The following is a 17,572-nucleotide window of genomic DNA, read 5'->3' as shown; positions in this document are numbered from 1 at the left end:
GGCACCTGTGCCATAGGTTGCCTAACACTGTTTAGTATAAGGCAGTAATTGCATTACATTGTGCTGTTACTTGTGAATCATTATTGCAATATTCCATGTAAGGAAGAGTCCATTTTTAACTTGAAACCATTTAAACACAAATATTGCATTGGTATTTTGAACTTTTATGTATTTACCAGCAAAATGCAACAGATAAAGAAAAATGCTCCCCAAACCCTGAGTATGCACCACAGTGAAAAGCCTGTACTGTTATAGATTAGTTGGTGGTCTGACAAATGCCATATGTCTAAGAGTTAAGGTGATTGCCTGATTAAATACTAGTATGGCAATAAATTAGTAGCCATAGTAAATATCCTAAAGCAATATTCTATTAAATGAGTACAAGTTTGTTGCTCTCATGGTAACAATATTACTTTACTGGTTGTGTAATTCAAATGCTTGCCCTTTATTATAAAGGACTCAAGGTGGTTGCCTCATCAGAATATAACCTTGTGTTAGGCTAGGGATTATAACTCAAACAAAATGGCAAACAAACAAACTTCAAAGTGAAAACTCAGAAATCTTGTTGAGCAATGTAGGAAGTTCAGTGATTTCTGATTTATTTCATGCTTACAGAACTTGGGGGAGAGGGGGCGGAAGCCACCGATGTTTGACATCTTTGTTTCTGGATATAGAAAAAGAAGCAGGATTGGAGGTTTATAACACCTTCATTTTTGGGAAGAGGTTGGAAGAAATAATCTGGGTGTTGTTTTTCAGAGGTTTGATGACTAGTGTATCCCAAAAACAAATATATAAAAGGGATCAGTTTTATCATTTGTATCCAATTACAAGTTGAGGCAATAAATTAATATTTAACAGAGCTTAAATTTTAAATTAAATTTAGGATTTTGGAGAACTAACAGATTCTCTTATCAAAACCAGACTGGTTTGTGGCATTAATCTCAGTTGGAAGGAATGATACCTGCAGAGCAAAACTAAAATTTTGGAAAAAAATAGAAGTAAATAAAGAAGCAGTGAGTAGCAAACTAAGGTTTTGTTTACATGGGAACATTTTTCTAGTATAAAATAAGGTTTGAATTTAAACCGATATATCAGTATAACCTCCAATGCAGACACACTTATTCCAGTATTAGGCTAAGAGTGCCTTTTTCAGTTCAGTTTATGTTACTTGTCAAGGGGGTTAAACTAAACCAAAAAAAGCCACACTTATACTGAAATAAGAGTGTCCACATCGGAGGTGAGGATTTATACAGGTATAACTATATTAATATAACTGGTAAAACTTTCCCACATAGATGAGCCCTTAGACAGAAGATGGTGTGTGTGAAATGTACAGTGTCTGAAATAAGCGTTCACCATATGACAACACTTAGAATTACAGCAACAGAAACATTTTGCAAAAATGTGCAAAGCAAGAAATGTGATCTCAATCAAAGAACATGCCCTCATTTCCTGAAAGAATTCCTCAGAAATCCATGACAACTTGTGGTTATTGTAATTAATCACACACAATACCTACAGCATCAGAGTTCTCAAAATCAAAGCACCAAAGTAGAGAATCTTATTTTTCAGTGAGTTAAAATAAAAATTCTCAACGGATAGTGAAGTGGGCTGCTTTTGCATCAAAAAGGTCTGCCAAATTCCACCAGGGGGTAGTATTACACATACACTGATACTGATAACTTACTGTGATGTTATATATCTTTTCCTTGCAATTTTTTTCTAGTTTGAGAATGAAATTGACTGGATCTAGTTTGATTCTGGGAGTTAAATTTTTAAATAACTATGCCAGATGGAATTAACTGGGCTGAGCACAGTTTTCTCCATGTGCCATTTGGTTCAAGGCTGAGTCAGTTAAGGAATCCTGAGTGCGTAAACTGCTAACAAAAAGACTAAAACTTCCTTAAACATTGGGATTTGAGGTAGACAAAGTTCCAACAGTAGTCTTTTAGACTTGTGGGTACCAGCAACATACATGTTCCCCAATCATACTGTAAAGTCAGTTACTGATCATTTGTAATAAAACTGTGCTGAAGGGACAATATATATGAAATGACCCTATCAGGATGGCTAGCGAGAGATGCAGCCAACCTTCATCTAAGTTTTTCTTGAGAGAGAAGGGGAGAGACTGAGTCTGAGGAGATAAGAAAGCAGAGATACTGAGTCCTGCTGTTTGAGGTGGGGGCTTGCTTAACTCCACCCAGGATGTAAGGGGGGCTGGAGTAACTCACTATACAGAGGCACCTTGAATCTGAGACAGAGAGAACCGAGGTGTGGACTGAGCAATCCTGAAGGAGGTACATTAGAAGCAGCCACACCTGGAGAGAAGGCTTAGGTTGAACTCTGTTATTAGCTAAATTTCAAAATGAAAGGCCATTTCTAAACAAAAAGTTGAAACATTTTGTTCATTTCATTTGTTTTAAAATGTTTTCTTTCAGAAATGTTGAAATGAAACATGTTACTATTTCCAATTTTTGTTCGTTTGTTTTTGGTCAAAACTATTCACTGAATTCTACCCAAATTTGCAAATAGTTTTGCTTCCCCAATAAAGGTATTTTTAGTGAATTTACTATTTGCCAAAAAGAATTCACCCAGTTCTACATAAGAGTAGCTGCTACAGTATCAGGTTGAGGGAGGTTGTGGAATCCCTGACACTGGAGATTTTTAAAAATAGACTAAACAAACATATGTCAGGGATGGCTGGATATATGTGGTCTTGCCTCAGTGCAGGGGGCTGGACTAGATAATCTCTTGAGGTCCCTTCAAGCCCTACATTTCTATGATTCTATATTTCACAATTATGTGCTTTATAAAATTATGACTTTTCAAAGCTAAAAAACCACTTTGCTTCATAAACAAATTCCAGTAAAATCATGCTAACTTGATTTGGGAGAGCAATTATAGATTGTTCCCTTAGTGAATTAGTAAGTGAGAAAACAAGCACATTTAAAGAATTAAAGATTTTTGTTATGAAATCTTTGCTGAGAAGTGCTTATTTTTGGTAGAGAATTGAGAATTCACAAGCTTCTGTACCTACAAGATTTTTTTTAAACACAGACTAGGTCTACACTACAGGCCTATATCGGTATAACTATTTCACTCAGGGGTGTGAAAAATCCATACCCCTGAGCAACATACTTATATTGACCTTAACCACTATGTAGATAGCTCTATGTCAGACGGAGAGCTTTCCTGCGGACATAGCTACCACCTTTCGGGGAAGTGGATTAACTACGCTAACAGGAGAAGGTCTCCCATTGGTGTGGTAGAGTCTTCACTAAAGAACTAAAGCACAAGACAAGCTGACAGTGTTATGTTGTAAGATGTTAATGGCTGCCATCAAGCAGGCCTTTGTTCTCTAGAGGTCACAAAACTGGTTAAAACTTGTGGGTGTGCACTTTTGTTTCAGGCTAAATAGAAGGCGCAATTAATCCCCTTAATGTAGTGAGATAGTTGGAAACAATAGAAGATACTGCCCAAGGCAATGGATCATGTGGCAAGGCCTCATCAGAGGCCAAGATGTGTGGGCTCAGGGGTTCCCTGATCGCAGACACAGGGAGTAAGGAATTGTTTGGCAAGCTGTGTGTGTAAAAGAGGCAAGATGCCAGGAGAAAACCAATAGGAACCAAAAAGAAAACCAACAGAGAGGGAAAAAAGCAGTTGTGAATATGGTCCTGAGAGGGAGCAGAGAGACAGAGTTCCTTGGGCACAGAATGCACTGGAAAGGCAGGTTTGAGGATTTCTGAGCAAGGAAACTGCCTGCAGTTGTTTGTTTCCTCTGTGTACAGGGAAGCAGGACTCTGTACATTCTTTGTAAATAAACAGGATTGCATCAAGGAATATACCTGACTCCTATAATCAATTTCTCCTCTTAATGGAAACAAACCTGCAAGGCTCTAAACATCGATTAGCCACTCAGTCAGACCAAATAGGCACCATCAGAAACAATCTTACTAACTTCTGCTTTTATACATTCCCAGAATTCAAAAGGTATATAAACAATAACTTGTTATTAAACAGTAACTTGATTAAAATGTTGCACAATAACAGACTCAGACCTTCACTGGAATGCCAAATTGTAACCATGAGTGAATGTTTACAATCTGAAAGAACAATCCATTGCAAATCAATTTCTGCATTATATTCTGTCTCTTTTGGAGTTAGGTTGACCAGATTTTTGCAATACAAAATAGGGAAACCTTTTTAAATATTATCAGTAGTATGGGTACCAAAAGGGCTGGGCAGCTGCAGAAGTCAGGTTGAGAGAGCTTAATCCTCCCATACCTCAGTGACAAATTGGGGTAGACAAAATGGCCATAAGAAGGATTGGCACATCAGAGGGGATTCGGGGACAGGGGGATGTCTTGTTACTAGGGAATCCAGGAGGGTTTAGACAGCAGAAATAATTGAGTTGATCTACTTGTCACTTGAGCAGCAAGGAATGCCTAATTGTCACCCTTCCTCCTCACTGGTTTTCTTCCCATCTTCCTCCTGAAGTTTCCAGACCACAGCATTTCTTTCCCTAGTCCATGAAACGCCATACCTTACTTACTTTGGACTGATGTTAGGGCACCGGACTGCTTACCTTTGGAGGAAAATGTATTGTCCATCTGTTTCTAATCATGGCGCCTCTCCATTGATTAGCTTCACTTGTATTATTTCATAGCTGATTCAGATGAGTAAGTAGATCCATAGGTGTATGCTGGCAAATATGAGTACACATAGCCATGGGTGTGTACCCACCCATGTGTGTATGTCCATACATATATATATACATGCCCATTCCCATGTGTATGTGTGTCTATGCTACAGACATGTACGGCTTTGTGTGCTCTCTTGTGGGTATTTTTGTGTGTTGATGCTTTGGTGTATCTGTATACTCATAGGTATGAGTGTACATGCCCATATACATCTAGGTCTATGTGTGCCCTGGGGCATGCATGTATTTCTGTGCATATATGTTTCTGTATTTACATATGCTTATGGGCATATGTATATGTGCCTATATTTGCCTGTGTTTCTAACTCTGGATTGCCAAGTCTCAAAATTTCATTAAAACAACGAGGAGTTTGGTGGCACCTTAAAGAGTAACAGATTTATTTGGGCATAAGCTTTCGTGGGTAAAAAACCATTTCTTCAGATGCATGGAGTGAAAATTACAGAAACAAGCATAAATATATATTGGCACATGAAGAGAAGGGAGTTACCTTACAAGTGGAGAACTAATGTTGAAGGCCAATTAGGTAAGGGTGGATGTGGTCCACTCCCAATAATTGATGAGGAGGTGTGAATACCAAGAGAGAGAAAATTGCTTTTGTAGTGAGCCAACCACCTCCAGTCCCTATTCAAGCCCAAATTGATGGTGTTAAGTTTGCAAATGAATTCTCAATACTTTTCTTGAATCCCCAGCAGCTGGAATCAAGTGATTTTCAAAGACTCTTAACTTGCATTTAAAAACAAAAACAAACAAACAAAACCCCTAAGTCTGTAGTCCTCCAGGTTGTGGAGTAAATCTGTTAAACATGAACCCTAAAGACTCCACCACCACAAAACAAATAAAAAGAACCTAAAAATTATTATTGTTGAACCATTTTTATGATTTTGGAACAACTGGGGATGGCAATACCGGTCTCTGTACACCGCTGGCTACACGTGCCTGTGCGTGCACATGCCCTCACACGGCTGCCCCTCAGAAGAGTCTGATTTCGCGCGTGGGCTGTGCGAGGCCGGGCGTTACAAGGTGCGGTCCCTGCAGGCCCCGCCCCCTGGGTTACGCGAGAGCCCGGCCTGGCCTTTGGTGAGTTTATCTTGTTGCTAATGGCAACAATCCTGAGCAATGTGAACTCGGCGCTCGACTACCGAGTCTGGGTCCAGCACCCTGGCCCAGTTTTGTTTCTCTCTCTAAGAGCTAGATCTCGTTCTCGGCTTTAGATTAATCGTGCCTACCCAGCGCGCCGTGAGTGTTGTTGTTGGAGGCAAAATGGCGGCGGCGGTGGCCGGGGCCGCCCTGCTGGGCAAGGGGCTGGACATCAGCCTGGCGGCGCTGCAGCGGCACGACCCCTACATCAGCAGCATCGTGGACGTGGCCAGCCAGGTGGCGCTCTACACCTTCGGGCACCGCGCCAACGAGTGGGTGCGTGAGATGAGATTCCCCCCCCCCCGGGCCAGGAGCCCCCCATAGCGGGGTGGGGGGTGGGGTAGGGCAGGTAGCGGGGAGACCCCCCCCAGGAGGGGGGAGGGAACTGGGAGACACCTCCCCCACACACATACCGGTTTGGGGAGGGCAGGCAGTGGGGAGACACCCCCCCCCCCGACGTGGGGAGGGCACGAAGCGGGAAGACACCCCACACAGACACACACGTGGGCAGTGAGGGAGCTGGGAGGGATGGTGGCTGAAAGTCTTGGGGCTGTATTTCTCTTCTTTAATTTATAAAATTTAATATGCTGTTATAAAGGCCCACGGCCATTGTGAAACCCGAAAGGGGAAAAGAACAGTTTCCGGTTGTCTCCCGCACTATTCTGAAACTAAACACCAGACAAAAGCTGGTGAGAGGATAGTTGGGAGAATGAAGAGGTGGCCGTCCCTCCCCCATGCTGGCTTGATGAACTTTAAATTCATAGGGGTGTCTATTAAACAATGTGTGCTAAAGCAGGTAGCAAGTCCTTGCCCTGAAGAGCATATAGTCTATATGTATATAGTGTATGAATACAATGCAGTGCTCTATGGAAAGTGTATTGTGACTGGAACGCTCTGTGGAGTGGTGTATGTGTATATGATTTTTGGAAGCACAGCATATAATTCCAGATTTACCAGTAATGTGGTACCAATGCTCAAGAAGCAGCAAATGTAACAAATCTTCATGATAAGAATACTGTTTATAGACGCCCTGATTTAGTAAAGGATTTAAGTATGTGATTAACATGCTGAAGTCCGTGGGACTTCTTATGCAATTAAAGTTAAGTACATGCTTAAGATCTTGTCTGCATGTGGGGTAGTGTACTGTATGGGTGTGTTGTGTGAGTTCTAAAGCTCACTAATGTGTTGAGTTATTTCTTGGTCCATGTAGACCCTCTGGTGCGCACTAAAGATTCCCTAGTGTGCTTTGACATAGTGCTGTTTCCGCAGTGCTGTGTTAAAGCACACCAGCAGGGTCTGCATAGCCCAAGTAATGCACAACACGTTAGTGGGCTTTAGAACTCAGACCCCCTTAAAGCACATTAGTTACAGCATAGAGAAGCCTTAAGTTATTTTCTAGATCAGGGCCACAGCGAGGAACCATACACATTGAACTAACTTCCTTTCTCTCCTAAGTCTCTTCCAGTTTATAGCACAGTCTTGGATTCATTTGATAGCAAATACAATATAGTTTCAATTGTTATCCTTTCATTTTCATGTGCTAAAATTTCATAAAATTCTCCATTTGTTTAAAATTTTCCACAATTGGTCTCTGCCCAAAGGTTATTAATTTGGGGGAAATTGACAGAAATCTTGTCAGGTGTTTTTGAAAGTTATATACAATGAAAAAATACAGCCTAGCCTCTGTGTATTTAAAAAACAAACAAACAGCCAGATTTGTTTTTGGAGAAGAAATTCAGATATGGCTGAACTTTGAAACTTGGCATCAACCTAATCTTTGGTGAGAAGTATGTCCATGATTAAATTTAAAAAAAGTAGTTGGAAATTTCAACATTTAATCTAAAAATTCTGAACATTTGAAAATTGAACTGTGGACATGCCTAATACAAAATGAGCACTCATAGAGAGATGGACCATTAATGAGGGCTTTTCCTCCTTAGAAAAGCACTCATTTCAATGCACTTTAATAGCTACTGATTGGTGCCTCCTAGTTAACCCAGTGCACACTCTGTTGAAGAACTGAGCTGGTGTATGTCATTGACAAGCTGAAATGAACAAGCTTTCTCTGCATTTCTTTTCTTTCTCCTTCCCTTCCTCTATCTTTTGTCCATTGTCTTCATTCGTATATTAAGGACTTTTAGCCAGAAGGAAGCAGATACTATCTAAATCATGTAAGAAAGAGAAAATTAAATAAATAGTTAATGCAGCATTAAGGTTATCCAGTCAGAAATGATAAAAAGACAGTAAATGCAAAAGTTAAAAGATTTCCAGAAAAACAGCTGCGTTGCACATATGTAGTATTTTGTAGTCCTGCTTTTCTTTAAAATCTGTTGCTTAAAATATTATACACACATAAAACATATAAGATATATAACTGGGAGTCTTAACTCCTGCATTTCCTGTCTTTTAGTTATTTTAATTGTGTAACCTTAACATTATACGCTGTAGAGCTTTGTGTCTAAACTCTGATCCCTTGATCTCCTCTGTTCAAGTATGCCTGTACAGGCTTTTGTTGTCTTCAGTGGCACTCTGCATTGGCGATTGCATGGGCAGACCCCGATAACAATTAGATTATAGGACTGGAATCTTATTTAAATAGACAATTTTGAGTAAGTCACCCCTCAAACATAAATGTTATGGATATGTTGTTGTTTTTTAAAGGAAGTCCTACAAAACCTAATAGCGATGTTATCAAGAGTCTTTATTTCAGTAAAAACTTTTTAGATTAAAATATTACACTGCAGTGAGAGAGAGAGGAAGGGGGGAAAACACAAATGCAATGTGCTGGTAAATGAGGATAAGAAAGTTAAACTGATACTAGGAGGAGGTGAAGCTTACCAGTCCATTTTCAAAGTCTGCACTGAGTTACGGGCAAAAAATAAATATTGAAAAGTATATCAGTATATTTAAAAAATATATAAGACATTAGTAATACAGATGATATTTAGAAAAAAAGATTATCTTGAGTGTCCCGTTAATATTTTGTCAGACTGAATATGCGTAGGTCAGAGTGTGATAATGATTTCACCTAACCCCTGTGCATACAGCAAATAGAGCTGTGTATGAAAAACTTACTTAAAGTTTTTTTCCCCCAAATTGATTTTTAACTCTGCTGACTGGCTAATGCTGATGGGGTTAAAACAGTGATCAAAACTGGTTTAGGGAAACTATGTTTAAGCATGATTTTCAAATGTAACTCTATCTTTATGTGGACAGAATTTTATGTAGTATTTTTCATCTAAAAGGATCCCAAAGAGCGTGTCTCCAAAATGTTTGTCCCTGGACCAGAAAAGCTTACATATTTTAAGCAAGTGGGATATTATGTGTCAAATGGAATGCAGAAGCATAAATATACTGTCACTTTCTGACATCCAGTAGATCAGGAAGAGACACTGAAGTTTCTTTTTTTAAATGACAACTCATCAATTATCTTGGCTGACAGGATATCAGGAGAAAAAATTAGATAAGAAGACAACTGTGAGATTTTTTGTCTTCAAAAAAACCAGAACTAAAAATAAAAAAATGCAGAGCTGATGGTTTTCATGTCTTATCGTAAAACCTGATTCAGCTGAAGGATGAAGGGGAACTATGGTAGTTGTAATCTCTTACTAGCAAATCCCTGAAATTTGGTTTAATTATTTCCTCATTTCAGTCAGAAATATGTAACTGTCATGGTCTTTGGGAAAAGGAAGATAGTGGTGGCTTATTTATGGTTGACAAAATAATAGTTCCTGTGCTTCCTATTGCTTCATCAGCAATGGACTATGAATATGGCAGTAAATCCACTTTTCTCCTCTTCATAAGGATAATCCCTTTTATTACTGCTGTCTTTGTTATATTAATGATCCAATATGTTAAATTCACTATACCAATGTGTGTCTTATGCCTGCTGGTGATACTAAGCGATTGTTTTGTGGAAAACATTGGTTTTCCTTCACCTTATGAATTTTTATTTGAATTACTTGAATGTTTCTTTTATTTTAGGAGAAAACTGATGTGGAAGGAACACTCTTTGTTTACACAAGGTGAGAATGTTACATTTTAATGTCAACATAAAATCTATGGAAGTAGAAAAGCCTGCTAAAAAGAATCCTTAAGTAACCACTCTAAATCCAGTCTTATTACATGGTGAAAAGGAATAACTGAAGTTAGTTTGAAATTGTCAGAGACAATGCAGGGAAGGGACGATTGAAAAGGAGAACGTCACTTTGTACGTGTTCATGTGGATAAGGCTTGGAAATGTAATTTAGACCTCAGTATGGATGAATCTGATAAATCTTGACAAAGTTCTATTTAAATAGGATGTAACATTTGTCCTTTAGAAGGTTTCAGAACAAAAAAGCTAAATGGCAGAGTAAATAATAGTGCTCATCAAGGTTAAGGAAATGGCAGGACTTAATACAATTGTAATTGTTTCCTGGATAGGGGAAAGTTCATGCATTTTTCCTTACATTTGCCTCGGTATCAAATTACTTACAATGTGGTTATCATGCATGTTTCACCCCAAGTGTTAAGATATTCTCAGTGGCTCTTTTTTCTAACAGCTCTGGATGTTTGTTTTAATTTCATGGTTCGGTTTTATATTACATTTGTTGTTTTCTAACTCTTCACCTCTTAATTGAAGGCAGGGTTGTTTGGGGAGATGGGGAATAATTTAATGGATTTTAAGGCCAGGAGGGACCATTAGATCATTTAGTCTCATCTTTTGTACCACACAGGTATGTTGCAATGCCTGCTCTATCATCAGTGTGCTGGGCTTGCTGTTGATGTAACGAGCAGAAGATCAAGCAGCTAGCAGACATAGGGTTGCAGCTGTTAGACTTGGGTAGTCGAACAGGTAAGTGGATTTCCTCCCTCCATTTGTTTTTTCTTGAGGATCCATCTAGAAGAAGGATGGGGACTGAGGAGGCAGGAGGTCCCTCTGATTGAGTTGGGAAGAGAGGGATATGGAGGTGACAAACAGCATGTGAGGCCAGGTGTACAGTGGACCCAATCTTCTACTAGGGAGTATGGGAGCTTACTTTGATCTCTAGGCTCCTTCCTACCCAGCAGCAGAAGCCAGTACCAGCACCTCCCCACACCCACTCTTCTATTCATCTGTGTAGAGAAGAACAAGAATGGATGAGGTAAGAGATGCTGTTGTAGCTGCCACTGCTGGAGGAAGGAACTATCTCCTGTGTCTGCTGCTTGTGGCAGGGTCTGGCAGATCAAAGGTGCCTTGCCCACTCCGTAGCAGGAATATAATTCTCTTGTACACTGGACCTGAATTTTGGAGCTGTCTGCAACTAGCCTCCTGCTTCTAGTCTGTCATATTGGTGCCCCTCCACCACTCCGGTTCCTTTTCTGGGTCCTGAGAAGAAGGAAGTTGAGGAAGGATATTCACTTAACTGTTGCAGCGTCTCAGTCTAGTAACTGCAGTCTTTTCTGCTCAGTTCCACCTATATTCTTAATCACAGCACTAATAGTTAACCCTTTCCTAGCCCTTGCCTTTAAGCAGGAAATAAAGGCACAGGCTGGAAAGTAGAATGAAGACATTCAATTACATAATTAAACTGAAAAATACATGGTTAAAAAAAAGAGTTTAATAAAATAAAGAGCGTTACAAAAATGAAAAGTGATAGACTAAAACTATAATCTTTATTTTGAAAGACTACTTCGAGGAAATGTTTCTACCCTAGGGGCTGGTCTTCACTACTGGGAGATCGATGCTGCTTCAATCAATGAAGCAGGGGTCAGTTTAGCGGGTCTTGTGAAGACGGCAGAGCACTTTCCGGTCGACCCCGGTACTCCAGCTCTCCGAGAAGAGTAAGGGAAGTCGACCAGAGAGTGTCTCCTGTCGACACAGTGCAGTGAAGACACCAGGGTAAGTCGACCTAAGCTATGTCAACTCCAGCTACGTTATTCACGTAGCTGGAGTAGCGTGACTTAGGTCAACTTACCCCAGTAGTGAAGACAAGCCCTAAGTGTCAATTATCTGCTTTCTGTTGGGGATGATGCCAAAACACTCAGAGATATACAAGTCTGGCTATTACCATCAAGTATTCTTTCTGTCACTCCCTTCCCTTGTCTCCTTCTCTTTGATAAGAGAATACCTGATTTTATTTTCAGTGGATCCTGGGCTCTTAGCAATTCTGAGCAAAAAATGCCAAATACACCAGCATACACAGCACAGTTTAATGTGGTTTGGCGTTGTCCAATCTAATTCCCCCATCTAATTATGTTCTCTAGTTTTATTCATTTACAGCATTGTTTTCCCCAGTAATAATATTTAGCTCTTCTACATAGAGTGTCTTGTCTCTAGATGTCTTTTCAAACAATAACTAAGTAGTCCCCTTCACATTTTAGTGTCAGTTAATGTTGAAAAGGCTTATAAAGTTTACGTCTTAGCACATAAAAATCATCTGTTCATACCTGTTGGAAACTGGGGTGGGTACAACTGAGGAAGTCCTTTCTACAGATGTTGTAGTAACAAATCCATTCTCACTGCTATTTTGGAAATGTGAAAATGTCTAGCATTTCAGTTAAATAAACTGGTTTATTTATCATCTGCGCCTCTTTGTGAACTGTAAAAAATACCTTTACCCTAAATGTCAAAAATGAGACCTGTTAGGGATAACATTAAAAGACTCAGAGAAATACAACTCTGGCTATTACCATCAAGTATTCTTTCTATCACTTCCACCCTTTGTTTCATTTTCTGTTGCCTCCCTTCCTGTAATGCAGGTTCCTGTGCTTTGGAGTTAATGAAGACACCCGCTGGTGATTACTGTACTTGGCACTTATCCCAAACATTTAGTCAGTGTCTTGTCCATCACTGTCAAACTCGGTTCCAAAGTAACATCTCCTATTAGCATCAGAAGTAGAGTGTGGGATTTCTGCTCTTATGTCACTTAGGGAGTTTTGAAAATCCCACCTGGAGTGACTTGTATAATTCATTATCTTCGTGTATTAAAAAAAAAAGTAAAAATTGTAATTAATTTTGTTCCACAACTGTATCTCCAATATCCCTTTTCTGCTGCAGTGGGAAAGTGTAGACCAGTTCTGATCCTTGGATACTATGACACCAATGATCTGAGGACAAGTTTAACATTAGTAAGTTATTGCCCATTCCTAAAGTTGTAGGCCTTAGAACTTGCTGTGAATGCAGGGCATGCACAAATAATTAGGATTATGACTAGAGGCTTTGGGACTCAAACTATAGCACCTCAGATGCTGCAGATTGTGTATAAAAAAAACAGTCATTGTGGCCACAGTTATCTATGTCATTTTTCATACAGAGCTTACGGGTTTGAAGAAAGCAAAAGGATTCCACAAAGGAACCAAAAATTCTGTCAGGCTCCAAGACTGTTTCCTCCCTGGCAACATAGTTAGAATTTATATGACAACTTCTATTGAAATAATAATTTTGGAGCACTGTCTGACAAAGAAGTGGTACTCATATTTTTCCTTGACTTGCTATGATTTCTGCTTGGTAATTTACAGATCAGCTTCTCCCAGGCATGGCTTCACCATTATGAACAGGCTGAGCATGGAAAATCGAACAGAACCCATCACTAAAGACCTAGATTTCCAGCTGCAGGACCCTTTTCTGCTTTACAGAAATGCCAGATGTGAGTCTCTCTCTTCTATCCATTGGGTAAAGTGTTTGAGAAATAAACTCTTTAAAGCATTCCAATGACTACTAGTGCATTTAGTCTATGGCTTTCAAGAGCTGACATTGGCTTGTTCAGGAATTGCAACCCAGAGGGGCAAATTTCGATATTTGACATGCCAAATCAAGGGAGGAGTGGCTCTTTTTTTCAAAGTGCCTCTCTTCTTGAGAAAGTAGGTAAACATTGTTAAGCCATTAATCCGTCTCTTGGCTGACAAATAGTAGACTTTATGTGCTAAAATACAGTGTAATATAGATATATGTAGAAATCTTGTCATGCAGTATGTTTTTTTGAGTATGTCTGAATTGGTATTTGGAAGACTTCCCTTAAGGGGAAGCCACTCAAGATGGGGTGGTATAGCTGATCTCTGATTTCATTGTGTGTGCTGGGCAACACTGGAAAAACACTGCCAATTCAAAACCCTGCCTTCTGGTTTGGCTACAGCTCCCTACCCTGTTAGCCAAACTAGTGGGTGTTATTGACTGTTGCTCTCAGGAAGGAAGGCAGGTTTGTCCATCCGTTTTTGGTTGACTGGCTCATTCCAGGCTAGGATCTGCAGGCATTAGCAGTATATAAGGTTCAGTCTTTCCTGGGGTTATTGGAGCCATCTGACTGTCACAAACAAGGGCCAAGAGCTTCCTGAAGCTCTCAGGAGCTAGTTTGCCCAAGAGGCCATTTCAGTGTGTAGCTAGGCAAAGCTTGCCTGCAAGAGCCAGTGGTTCAGAAAATGAAGGGTTATGTCTCTGTACTCATGCAGGAGATCTGTACCATGGCACAGGCTTGTCTTCAGGTCCTAAACTTTAAAACAGTTTGTATGGAGTCCTCTGAACCTGCCTTTGTGTGCATCTGAAATCTAGAAGTGTTCCAGTTGGATGTGATAGAACCAGAAGATATGTCATAGTATCTCACCTGGAGCACATTGGGTTATATTCATCAGAGAGACTATCTATTCCCAAATATAATTTGAAGCAGGAAAATGCAGCAAGAGGGAGTTCAGTGGCTCTGAATCACTGTGTGGTAGAAATGATTGTGGAAAAGTGAGAACATCATGAACTGTCAATAAATCCTCTACCTTTTGAAAGTATCTGAAAAGCTGAAAAAGAGGTGAGTGGTGGTACTTGAAATTTCTCAGGGAAACTGAAAGTAAATCCAGAGGACATCGCCAGGCTGCCCCACGCCTCTACTTGTAGCCATTAGTAAGATTTTAGAATGGTAAGTAAGGTAGGGACTAGTTATCACTCCAGTTGGTGGATTTTTAAGTTTCTTACCTATATACATGCAAAGTATTTCCCTTATGTTATGTGTATATATCATTGTAAAAATGCCCAGTGGTTTTTGTGTGTGTGTGTGTATGCTTAAAACTTACATTTTGATGTTAGATTTAAGAAATGAGAATAAGATCTTGTCATTTGTACTAACCTTTGTCTCTTTTCAATGGTGAGAAACCATAATTAATGATAGCGAGAAGCAGTCTATTGTAACGGTATAAAACACACTAACATAGAGGGAACAAGAAGACATCCCTGAACACTGCATTACAGACAAAATGAGCATTATTTGATGGTAGCATAATTCATTAAATTTTCTTCTCAAAATGTAAACTATATATTCCCTGCAAGACATGCCAGAATTTTAGAACTTCAAGATCATAATAGCACCAACTCCTTACAGTTGGTCAGTGCTCAAGCTATTTGTCTCTATTTCCAGTTCTGAAGTAAGTCTACCTTCTATATCCCCCTGCCTAGCTCATAGGTCTGTCTGGTTGGGATTCCTGTGTTGGCCACAAGGCAGCTCAGGGCGGCTGATGTTTGTAATGGATTTTTTGTTGGTTTTTTTGTTTGCTTGTTTTCATGAAAAAACAGACAGTGAAAAGTACAAAGAAGTAAATGACTTGACTTGTATATGTTTCCAAATACCACACATTTCATGAGGTCTCCAGTAGAATTATGGAATTATGCAGTTTTACAACTTCTCAAAGCAGCGAGACCATCCAGTACAAATCCAGACAATACTATATAGATATAACATATTATGTTGGGGGTAACAGTAATAAAATAGGAGAAGACATAAATGAATAGAGAAATGAGGGGACTGGGGTGGGAGGAGGGGAAAAAGAGGAAGGATTAGGTGGAATGAAGGTCTAGCATTCTATGACTATTAGAAAAACACCTTACCAATTAACCTCCAGAAAATAAGAGCAGTCTGCAGTGCTTTCCTGCATTTCAGTGCAGCCTGAAGGGCAATGCACTGAATGCAGACAAAAAGTGTTCCTATAATCGCTTGTATCATGTACTGGAGAGTGCAGGAAAAGAGGCATAGCAGCAGACTCTCGCAGACCCATATGTGGTTAGAAAGAAACCTTATCTCCTTCTCAGCTATATACACATAGATGGGGAACTAGACTGCAGGATAGACAGGATGAGTCACAACCAGAATCATCTGGAGAATGACAGCTGTTGGGAAGCATAGTATTATAGTTACTTATTTATATTATCTTATTTATAGTACTGTAGCACCTAGAGGCTCCATTGTACTAGTAGTTGTACAGGTGTATAGTAGGAAACAGTACCTGACATAAAGAGTTTACAATCTAAATTTAAAGAGCAGATGCAACAATTTTATTTAACAAACATGTTAAGGGGATGGGAGAGAGTGGACAGGGAAGCAGTGACACAAACATGTTTTTGCATAAATTAGCTGTGCTCATGAATTGGCAATATATGGTTACCCAGAGGAATATGAAGATCCCAAAATTCTTCTTTCCAATTAGGGATCCCTTAGCCATGAGAGCCAATGCCTTCTTGCAACCATAGCACTTCGTCTTAGCTTATGCCTTCCGTCTGGTGAGGGTAAGATAGAGAAAGCACCAAGATCCTCATCCACTGTACTTCTGGTATTGTAAAAGTTCCTTCCACTTTCCTTTCTGGGGGGACTTATTTTCTCAGGACCAACTACTCCACCAGAACCTGAAATCACCTATGTCGGTCACTTGGCTTGAGTGGTTGACTGCATAAAAAGAGTCATAGGTTGGCTGTGTTATAAGTCCATAAGCCGGCTACTTCCAATGCTTATTACTGTCAGATATGTTCCAGGTGCAGGGATAGACATTTGAGCCCTGGTTGTTCTATTGCTCTTTTCCCCCACCCCCCTACAAAATAGTCTAGTAAAAGTTTGAGCACTCACTCTGAGTGCAAACTGCAACTTTTCGTGCTTTATTGGGGACAAAATAATTCCTCTGTTGGACTCCCCTAGAAATAGTCACATTCCTTAAGAGAGTGGACAAATTCAAGCCCTCTGCGATCTGAGCTCCTTACCTTTCTGGGATCTAAGGCTAGTTTTGAACATCCATGGATTTTCACCCGTCCTCCCCACGGTATCAGGCCTCTGAGGCCAGTGTCCATGTGACTTTTTGCCCTTAAGACTTATCTTCCTAGTGTCCATTGCTCAATTAAGAGTGTTATGGAACTTCCTGTAGGCAATTTAGTCTTTTACCAAGCCAAAGCGATGATCAAACAAGTCCCTCCTTTCCTGAGGTTTTTTCCTTTGTCAAATTTGCTCATGTTGTGTTACTTACTTCCCTTAGACCCTTTGTAAAGGATGAATACTAGAAGCTGACGCATATTGTAAATGTGAGAGGCCTTTCAGGTCTACCTAAAAGAGTATGGGAAATCAGGAGCCAGACCATTTATTTATCTATGGAGAGAGGTAGAAAAACTTAAAAGCCTTTCTTATGTGTCAGAGGCCCATGTGACCAATAAGATTCCTTTCTAGGAGTTGGAGTCCACTCTGTTAGGGCAGAAAAAAGTATGTGCCTCTTCTCTGGAGTTCTGCAGAGTTATGACCTGAACATCTCTTCACCTTTTTCTATACATCTCACTGTAGTGGCAGTAATCTGGAAATGCCTTCTTGGCAGGTGGTGTTGCTTGCCTACCTCTGATGGGTCAGTATATCTCAGTCCTCTCATCATATGTCTGGCCTTTGAAGTGACCAGTTGACTGAACTAATTTACAGTGCATAGGAGAAACACAATTTACTTTCTAATTTGACTATTCCTACTCTTCTT

The 17,572-nt window shown here is 39.9% G+C and overlaps 1 protein-coding gene across 1 annotated transcript in view; it reads left to right on the top strand.

The window, feature by feature from the left end:
- Positions 1–5,980: 5,980 nt before the first annotated feature.
- Positions 5,981–17,572, top strand: part of DCP1B (decapping mRNA 1B) — a 59,013-nt gene continuing 47,421 nt past the window's right edge. The window contains exons 1-3 of the mRNA XM_065403351.1: positions 5,981–6,133; positions 9,842–9,882; positions 13,340–13,467. Coding sequence (XP_065259423.1) covers positions 5,981–6,133; positions 9,842–9,882; positions 13,340–13,467 — 322 coding nt within the window. The remainder of the gene's footprint in view (positions 6,134–9,841; positions 9,883–13,339; positions 13,468–17,572) is intronic.

This window comes from Emys orbicularis, chromosome 1, assembly GCF_028017835.1.
Source record: "Emys orbicularis isolate rEmyOrb1 chromosome 1, rEmyOrb1.hap1, whole genome shotgun sequence".
Taxonomy (NCBI): domain Eukaryota; kingdom Metazoa; phylum Chordata; order Testudines; family Emydidae; genus Emys; species Emys orbicularis.
This window is presented reverse-complemented; position numbering and strand designations above follow the sequence as displayed.